The following is a 9,518-nucleotide window of genomic DNA, read 5'->3' as shown; positions in this document are numbered from 1 at the left end:
TTTTTTCTTTTTTGTTTATAATTTCAAATATTATTATTATTCAAATATTTCAAAGTTTTCTTCATATTGTTTTGCATCTTTTCTCAATTTTAATTAATTAGCAGTCAACATAATTATAATTCTCGCCGTGGTCATTTTTATTTTACATGATATATCCTTCCTCTCTTTACTGTTTTTTATTTTTTTTTTGTCCTATTAGCTGCAGAGATTTTACGGAGAGCTATTCGTCATCATCACGTGCTTGGGTGTTTGGAGAAGCAGCTCGGTAAATTGATGGACCCGGACGCACGTTCTTCACGTGCAACCTACGCATCTTCTTGATCCCAGTCTTTGGGGAACATGAGGCCGATAGCTACGTACGGACATGGTGACGTTAGTGGTTCGTGCCCTCTACCATTCTTCGTGACAATATATAAATAGGAACACTACTACAATAATCCCCCCATCTTCAATTATAGAGGGTCTCTCGATCTCTCTGTCCACTGCAAACAACTGGAGAGAGAGAGAGAGAGAGAGAGAGAGAGAGAGAGAGAGGTGGGGGTTCTTGGAGATTGGTTAAAATGGGAAGGAGTCCTTGTTGTTCAAAAGATCAGAGCTTGAATAGGGGAACATGGACAGCTATTGAAGACAAAATACTCAAAGGATACATCAAAATTCATGGCGAAGGAAAATGGAGAGACCTTCCCAAAAGAGCTGGTTAGATATTTTTGTCCATCTATTAGAGAACAGAGGAACAACCTTATGCGTTTTTGTGTTTTTCCTTTTCTTTATTGCGGTAGATTAAGCTTAAGAATATAAAAATATTTTAATGGGTTATGCAGGGCTTAAGAGATGTGGGAAGAGTTGCCGGCTAAGGTGGTTGAATTACCTAAGACCTGAAATTAAGAGAGGCAACATAACCAATGATGAAGAGGAGCTAATTATCAGGCTTCACAAACTCTTGGGAAACAGGTGATGAAGTAACTAAGAAGCACGATAAAAATTGAAAGCCTATAATTTATTGACAACCGCAGATTATTGATGATGAGAATGTCCTGTGTATGTCTCATTGCAGATGGTCTCTGATAGCTGGGCGGCTTCCTGGACGAACAGACAATGAAATCAAGAATTACTGGAACACCAACATTGGAAAGAAAGTACTCTTAGGTCACCCCAACACCGCCTCAAAACGTAGATCATCATCATCAAATCAAGCACAAGAAAAGCCAAACCCCACCAAAGCGTCAGCTGTAATCGAACCACCAAAAGCAGATACAGGCGCTTCATGTGCCGTGATACGTACAAAGGCAAGAAGGTGCACCAAAGTTATCCTGATCAGTACCTCGGGGTCACAAGAACCACATGATCATCAGCAGCAGCAGCGGCCGTTTGGCACCAAGCCAGTCGTCTTTGAACATCCCTCTTTAGTTCTTGATGAGTATCACCACACAGTTGAATTTTCAAAGTACAATTTGGAAGAAAATCATTTATCCAACTTCATGATGGATTTTGAGATTGACAAAAGTTTCCTGTCAGGGACTCTGATGAGCACGGATTTCTCGGAGCTATCTTGTTTTCAAAACAAAAACAATAATGACGGTGGTGTTAGTATTACTACCTGTCATGATAAAGACCATTCTTCACCAACATTTATTGATCATGCCCCCTTGGTTTCTAAAGAAACAGAACTGCATGGGTCGGAGGATTGTCAACTTATGGCTCCTCTGACTGAGTCTGAGTACTTGGACTGGCTCTGTGTGTCTAAAGATATATTGCATGGTTCCGAGGTAAATTCTGATGATCAGTTTAAATTAACCTAGATTATTTCTGAAATGTGTATAACCCTACTTTGGGTGGAAAAAAGCTAAATATGGTCGGCCAGCGTAGCCGTAGGGAAACTGCTGCTGATGTGGAAAATGAAGCGCACCGTTTATGTATATAGCTTTGACTTGTACAGACTCTCTCTCCCGCCCACACACTTAGGTTGGGTTTAAGTACCCAAACGCAGCCTTAGTGTCTTCTCTCAGTTCAATCAATGGCGTTTTTATATGTATAAAGACAATGAAAACCCAAGAGACAAAAGTGCAGACCATTCCTGGCGCAAATCAAAGTTTCTGATACATACTGCTACAAATTTTTACTTTTTTTTCCATTCTCTCTCGTTTTCTCGCCAGCCAAACGATAAAGTTCTACTTATACAAAGAACCCTCTGTTTTGTCTAAGGAATGGATGGTGTTCCTAATATTCCAAAAAAAGTTCTGATTAATTGGTTTGGCTTGGGTCATGGCTAGAGGAGTTGTGGATCAATTTTACGCATGGAGAGGATTAAGGGGCGACCTGCAAATCGTGGATATGTTTAAGATGATTCATACTTGCCTCATTTGGTACATTCGAAATGAAAGGAATGAAGAATATTTGAGATGATATATGAAAAAAAATATTTAATATATTTTGAGCCCCTCCACCGATTTTTGATGGTTCTCAAATATTCTTCTCAAAGATCAACTGAGGACCACTTGAAGAAGAATACCACTTTAAAGATGACAGACCCACCTCCTTACGGACGCATCCACTTGAAGACAACGAAGACGAAGACAAGCACGAAAAGACCATTGAAGACGAAGGCACGGAGACAAAGACCCAGTCCCAACCGAAGAAGAGTTCCACACGAATTGAGATCTGTTTGCCTCTGATATATTTTTTTTGTCTGGTTTTATTTTTTTATATTAAATATATCGGCCGACTCCCCCACGTTTATCCACCGCGACTCATAGAAGACCTGCTTTGGGTGCGCCCAAAATGCTTCTAATTATTGTACATGATCAGCATGCAGTAAATATGTCGGAATCTCCTAAATAAATTTGAGCAGAAGTTGTCATACGAGCTAGCTAGTGAGTTCTTGTATGTACGTGCATGCATGTGTCCAAAATAGTTAAATCCCTGAGCATTGCATTCAATTCCGGAAGTTCTACAAGGATTAAGGAACTCATCAGCGGGATATGTATATGGAATGCTAATAATGGGGCTCTCTATTTTGATTATTTCTGCTAAAGCATTAATATACATGCATGCCTTGATCTCATGTACTAAATGTACGTGTACAATATTCCATGAGTATTTGATGTCCAAGGGGCCCATTTTTTTATCATTATTTTTACGGTTGTGTATCATGTTTTGACTTCATTTCTTCGTATTGTAATAATTAGTATAGTTATCCGTCGAACACATAAATTAGAGAGTACAACATCATTCCTGCACCATGCATTATATTTTATTTTTTATTTTTTTCTTCTTAGCAAATATACGGTATATGAATTATGAGTATAATAATTACTTTAATTTAACAAGAAGATAACATACAAAAAATCAAATGTGGTGCTTGATATAGAGACGATGAACATAATTGCTCGAGAGTAGATGGACAATTTAAAAAGGAAAAGTAAAATAAGAAACGGTAGCTAGTTGATCAAATACTTGTCTATTAAGGCAACATCGTTCCTTATTAAATTACATCGATAAGAAGAAAATATCTACTCTATTATATAAGTGGTTGTCTAACATTTTTTCTTATTTTTCCGTTAATTTTCTTTACTTTTCCGTTAACTTCTATTTTTCCATTAATTTACTATCTCTCTTCTTCTCATTAATTGCATCAGTGTAAAAGTCTCTCATTTCTCTCATATATCTTTCTTTCTTTCTCCAGTAGTGCCAGAGTTTCTCATCTCTCTCTCTCTCTCTCTCTCTCTCTCTCTCTCTCTCTCTCCATTAGCTTGTTCTCTTAATTTGCTTCAGATCCGTATCGAAGAAAGCTGGGCAACAATTCTTCTTCAAGGAGTAGGAGAAACCGTAAAGATTAGCGCAAATGGGTCGGTGTAAAAATTAAGTACAATCGAATCGAAAACCAAAGAAAACCGTAAAACTAGCTAGAGAATGACCTTCAGTGTGAAGCAGAGGAAGTTGATTGAGCAAAGTGGTTGTGGTGAGAAGAGGAAGGAGCATGGAGCTTGTCGTACACTTGTTCGCTAATGAGGTAGATGCCAATGGCAACAAGGACAATGCTGAGGCCAAGAGTGGCGTGGCAGAGCTGATTCGTCAGCATGGTGCTTTCTCCACGCGTCTCGGTATCGTGGCTTGCCTATATTTCTGAAGGCAGATCCTACTGTATTTGACACTCCCGGCGCCTCAACGGCAAACTGGGTTTAAAGCTTATAATAATAAAATTGGTTTTACAAATTGGGTTTGAAAAGAATCAATCAAGCTTAAAGCCTGTAATTTACAAGCTAGGTCTGAAGGGTTTACGAAGAAAATGAGTCAACACGTATTAGGTGATGGTGGGTTGTTTCTCTGGCTATAGTTGGCTTTTCTTGTCTTTATATTTTTATTTTTTTGCATTTTGTTTTCTCGATTTCTCTACCTTCTGTCACCTCCACACACCCTGAAGCGACCTCTGATTTCTTTTTCTCTTTCTCTATTTAGATTTTATTAACTTTGAAAAAAAATATAATCAAATGAACGAAATTACTATAATGGTCCCCTGCACCACTAATTAATTCCAGAGTTCTTCTACGGAACAACAACTGTAGCAGCTGCACACTTGCACACCATACGTGGCTTCCCTTTTTTTTTTTAATAATTCAAAGTGTGCATTTTTAGAAAATGGAATACGGTTGATGTTTTGCATTTCGAATTCCTCCCTCCCGCAAAACCCCTCCTATGTCGCCCGCGACACACCTTACTCTGCCCAGCGCCACCAGCTCTCCGCCCAGAAACACCGAGCGTCACCACTTTGCTCATTCGAAGCCGCCGCTCCTCGGGAAATCCTTTAACAAGAAAATGGTGTAATTTTTGGACTACGAAGTCCTTGAAACTCTCTGGCCGCCGGCGTTGCTCATATGAAGGTAACAGAAAGTTTGTGAAAAGTGAACTTCCATATGGTTACGTTTATCATGTACTTGGATAGGTGAGTTTTGAGTTCTGTGAGATGGATATTTCGGATTAGGGCATGCTTAAAAAAAAAAAATTGCATGGCTTTTGACCGCTGGTTTCGAGCTTTGTTTTCAAGCATCTCTTTCATACATTGTTTGATGTAGGCTGATTATCTGTATTGCGAATCAATTTTTTGCATCATCATTCACCACTCTACTGTACTCAATATGTGGTCTTATAAATAGAAAAGAAGGAAAAAAAAATAAAAAAGGAAAAAAATCCAGTGATTCATAGAACATCATATAGCTCAAGCCTCACAAATATATGCATACAGTTCATATATCTCTCTGTGAGGAATTTTCCCTCTTTGTCTTGACCATGGGAACATACGTGACACCCTTTTTGCTTGCTTTTCTTGCAATGCAGCTTCCTCTGCTAATAGCAGGTCGGTTACAACTCATTTACTCCTCGTTTCCTAGCTTTCACCTCTTGTTATTGCTCTTTGTGCGGACTGTCATTCAAGAAGCTACATTTATTTGTTTCTCTATTTTTTTATTCATTATATTGTTTATGTCGGTGGTTTACGTGGGCTATCTTGGTTTAGTGGTGATTCTGTAAACGGGTTTTGATTTATGATTTATTCTTAGAGTTTGTGCTACAGATGCTCTGAGTTTCATCAAGAACATAAAGATAAGATATTCATTTATAAAAAAATATAAGATGTAACCAAAAATAAGACCTAAAACCATAATGTTTTAACAAGAGTCTGAGTTTTAACAAGATGTAACAATCCCATATTCGTGGACAATCGAACTTCAGTATATTGTGTCATGCCCAAATCCGTCCTATACACAAAATAAAAATAAGATATTCATTTATAAAAAAATATAAGATGTAGCCAAAAATAAGACCTAAAACCATAATGTTAATCTATCTTTCTTATGTGAATTCAAATTCCTTTGATTTTGCTTTCATCATTTCTATTATCTGCTGTAAATTGTAGTGCAGAAATGCTTCTCCCAAATTCCCAACTTGGGAAAAAGTTGACTTTTAGCATTTCCTCATTGATTATGCTTATTGGGGATTATTATAATGAATAAAAATATTATTAGCTTTACATTTGGCTTATTGGGTTGGATCTCATTTGGCTTTGATACTGGTTTGTATGATTATATATGCAGCAGTTATAGAGTATGATTCATTATAATGTTATTTTGAAAGGAAAGATCATGTAATTAAAATCTACCACCAAGGTTCTGGGACGTTATTGAGAACTTTGCAGTTTTGCCCAGTCTGTGATTTTCTACAAAAATTTTCATATATTGATTTATAGTGTTGAGATTTTTAAAAAAATATTTAAGGTCTAGAAATTAAAAATTTTTATGCAGTGGTCATCATTTGAAGTTCTGAATTGAATGCTAGTCTTGTTTCATAGTAAGTATCACCATGACTTGGTTATGAAATTATTCAAGAACTACTTCCATTCATGCAATAACTTAATTTTAGTGTTAACTTTGGGTCATATGCTAGTTGCCAATACTGATTCTAGGCCAGTAGTTTATTCAAATGTGATTTCAGAATTTTGGGAATCAGCCAGTTGCTATTTTTCTTGTTGTTTCTGTGCATGTTGTGAGGCAAGAGCTCCATCTTGGATTTCCCAATCTGATTTAGAAATTCTTTGGTCCTAGTATTTTTATTCTTTTTCATAGGTTAAATAGATAAATTTAGAAATTGTGAATAACATCCAAATAAACAGTGTTGGATATTTGCCCTTATTGAGAGGTTGCATTAATAACTCCCACTAGCAAAAAATGCTATTTGTAGCAATAATATTTTCACAGTTATTCAAGTGTGAGATTCTATATTAACTGTGACAGTTTAATGTTTATTTTTCTTCTTTTGTGCAGTCTGAATTAAAGCCTCGGAAGACTGACTTAATTTTAGTATGATGGGGGAAGAGGAAGATAGAATGGCACCCAGACCTTCGACGTCGACTTCACAGCGATTTTACACACATCAGAATTTATTTGGATCTCCAAATGTCGACCATGTGAGTAGGCAGGTTGATGTTTTATTTTCTATTAAAGTGTGTTTGACATGCTCATGCCTAACTAATTGCATAATGGCAGCATCCTCACGAGATTCCCTACCCTCCACTGAGTAATTTGGAGGATTTTATTAGAGTTGAAGATTCATGTCGGGTATATTTGAGTTTGTTATCCAAATTCAAAAAATCTACATGTTACTTAATTTGTTTAAAGTCATTTCATTTTTTTTAACGTCGTGCTACTATTGAGCAGATGCCACCTTATAATCAGTACCAGTCGTCAAGTAATTCGGAAGACTTGAGGTAAGAAATGCTTCCCGCGTCAATGATACCAAATAGTGTAGAATCTGAATTTGAAAAAAATTTTGGAAGTTGTCATGATGCTGATGGTATTATACTATTCGATTCTATGTATTTAATGACGCTAATATTGAATTGATGCTAATTCATCCTTATGTTTCCATTCATAGAAATGCTCTTCGACATAAATGAAGATTTAGAGGGTAGCACTGTTGTCCCGGATGATGAGGTACAAGTTGAACCACTAAGATTCGGTATGGAGTTTGACAGTGAGAAAGAGCTTATTGCCTACTATAAGCAGTATGCCAAGCAAGAAGGTTTTGGCGTAAGGACACAGAGGACTAAAAGAGATGATGATGGGAGGCCTGTGTATCTGACTATTGGTTGTGCCCGTGGCGGAAAGTACTATCCGAAGCCAAACACTAATATCTCGAAGCCACGAGCAACAACTAAAACGGATTGTAAGGTGAAGGTAAATGTAACATTGAACTGTCATGAGAAATTGGTTTTGACTACTGCAGAAAATTCTCACAACCATATTACTTTGAGCCCCAAGAATAGTAGACTCTTGCAATCGCACAAGCATCTAGATGAATATAGTCAAAGGATCCTCGAGCTGAATGATAGAGCTGGTATACGAATGAACAAGAACTTTTATTCTCTTGTAGTTAACGCGGGGGGTTATGAGAATCTGGCTTTTCAAGAGAAAGATTGTAGGAATTATATTGACAAAGCTAGATATTTAAGGTTGGGTAAAGGAGGTAGCAATGCACTTAATGAGTTTTTCAAAAGAATGAGAGATCAGAACGATAGCTTTGTTTCTTACATGGACGTGGATGATGATGGAAGGCTACGGAATGTGTTTTGGGCTGATGCACGGAGTCGAGCCGCCTATGAGTATTTTGGAGACGTTGTATCGAAAGATACAACGTACCTAACAAATAGGTACGGTATGCCTTTTGCTCCATTCGTTGGTGTTAACCATCATGGCCAGTCCATACTATTCAGGGCGGGATTGCTATCAAGCGAGGACACACATAGTTTTGTTTGGTTGTTCCAAATGTGGTTGGATTGCATGAAGGGTAGGGCGCCCAAAGCTATCATAACCGACCAAGATTGAGCGATGAAGAATGCAATTGCTATTGTATTCCGTGAAACTCGCCATAGATATTGTTTATGGCATATAATGCGCAAACTTCCAGAGAAGTTAGGATCGCACGCAAAATTCAACTATGGGTTGAAAACTGACATTCAGTCTGCATTATATGATTCGCATACCACTACAAAATTTGAGGAGAGCTAGGGTCAACTACTTGCAAAGTATGATCTGTTCGGCAACAATTGGCTTCAGTCCTTATATGAGGAGAGGTCCTTTTGGGTTCCAGTCTTCCTCAAGAGTGTATTTTAGGCTGGAATGAGTACAATGCAAAGGTCCGAAAGTATGAATGCATTTTTTGACGGGTATGTCCATGCTGGGATGACGTTGAAAGAATTTGTTGACCAATTTGATAATGCTCTTAGAAAGAAAGTGGAGGCCGAGACAACTGCTGATTTCAATTGTAGCAACCAAACTATACCCTGCGTCTCCCCTTTTAACATTGAGAAGCAATTTCAAAAAGTCTATACCAATGCAAAGTTTAAGGAGGTCCAACGAGAGTTGATGGGCCTAATGTGTTGTAATTGTTAGTTGGTAAGCACACAAGGTTGCATTTTAACATTTGATGTGTTGGATAAAATATCGTTTGATGAGCAAACCAAAAGAGTTCATTACTCAGTTTACTATAACGAAGATGAGTGTGAGGTAAAATGCACTTGTGGATTGTTTAAGATGAGGGAGATTATATGTAGGCATGCACTTAGAGTTTGTCAGTTGAAAAATATTAATGTGCTGCCAGATGTATATTTCCTAGATCAATGGAGAAATGACATAAAAATGCATTACACACTAATCAGAAGTAGTTATGATGACGTGCGGGGTAGGTCAGACACGTGTAATTACGAGCTGATGATTCAAAGATGTTCGAAATTAGTAGCCAAAATATCCTCAAACACTAACAAAGTCCATGCATTTATGCACTATGTTGACGAGTTTGATAAAACATGCATCGGTTCAACGTGTGACTCGACATTCCAATCAACTTAGGTGAACCCAACGGTGGTCTTGGATAAGGATAAAAAGATTTTAAGCCCTAACGTTGTTCGAGGGAAAGGGAGATCTCCAAATAAGAGGAGGGTTCCACCCGTGGAGAAGATTGCAACAAAGAGA

At 37.6% G+C, this 9,518-nt stretch overlaps 2 protein-coding genes across 2 annotated transcripts; both read left to right on the top strand.

Annotated features, from left to right (window-relative positions):
* Nucleotides 1–445: 445 nt before the first annotated feature.
* On the top strand, nucleotides 446–2,099 carry LOC122300916 (transcription factor MYB1-like). Its single transcript, XM_043111894.1, has 3 exons — nucleotides 446–696; nucleotides 822–951; nucleotides 1,055–2,099. The coding sequence occupies exons 1-3, from the start codon at nucleotides 561–563 to the stop codon at nucleotides 1,797–1,799; spliced, it is 1,011 nt and encodes a 336-aa protein (XP_042967828.1). The 5' UTR covers nucleotides 446–560; the 3' UTR covers nucleotides 1,800–2,099.
* Nucleotides 2,100–3,976: 1,877 nt separating this feature from the next.
* On the top strand, nucleotides 3,977–8,372 carry LOC122301891 (protein FAR1-RELATED SEQUENCE 5-like). Its single transcript, XM_043113250.1, has 2 exons — nucleotides 3,977–4,100; nucleotides 7,423–8,372. Exons 1-2 carry the CDS (start codon nucleotides 3,977–3,979, stop codon nucleotides 8,370–8,372), a joined length of 1,074 nt encoding a protein of 357 aa, XP_042969184.1.
* The last annotated feature ends 1,146 nt before the right edge of the window (nucleotides 8,373–9,518 follow it).

This window comes from Carya illinoinensis, chromosome 2, assembly GCF_018687715.1.
Source record: "Carya illinoinensis cultivar Pawnee chromosome 2, C.illinoinensisPawnee_v1, whole genome shotgun sequence".
In the NCBI taxonomy this organism is placed as follows: domain Eukaryota; kingdom Viridiplantae; phylum Streptophyta; class Magnoliopsida; order Fagales; family Juglandaceae; genus Carya; species Carya illinoinensis.
The sequence above is the reverse complement of the archived record's forward strand: the minus strand, read 5'-3'. Positions and strand labels throughout refer to the sequence as shown.

Coding starts and splice junctions, on each gene's coding strand:
- LOC122300916 (XM_043111894.1), top strand. CDS start 561: ATGGGAAGGAGTCCTTGTTGTTCAAAAGATCAGAGCTTGAATAGGGGA. Junction 697..821: donor AGACCTTCCCAAAAGAGCTG/GTTAGATATTTT, acceptor TGGGTTATGCAG/GGCTTAAGAGATGTGGGAAG. Junction 952..1,054: donor CACAAACTCTTGGGAAACAG/GTGATGAAGTAA, acceptor GTCTCATTGCAG/ATGGTCTCTGATAGCTGGGC.
- LOC122301891 (XM_043113250.1), top strand. CDS start 3,977: ATGGAGCTTGTCGTACACTTGTTCGCTAATGAGGTAGATGCCAATGGC. Junction 4,101..7,422: donor TGCTTTCTCCACGCGTCTCG/GTATCGTGGCTT, acceptor TTCCATTCATAG/AAATGCTCTTCGACATAAAT.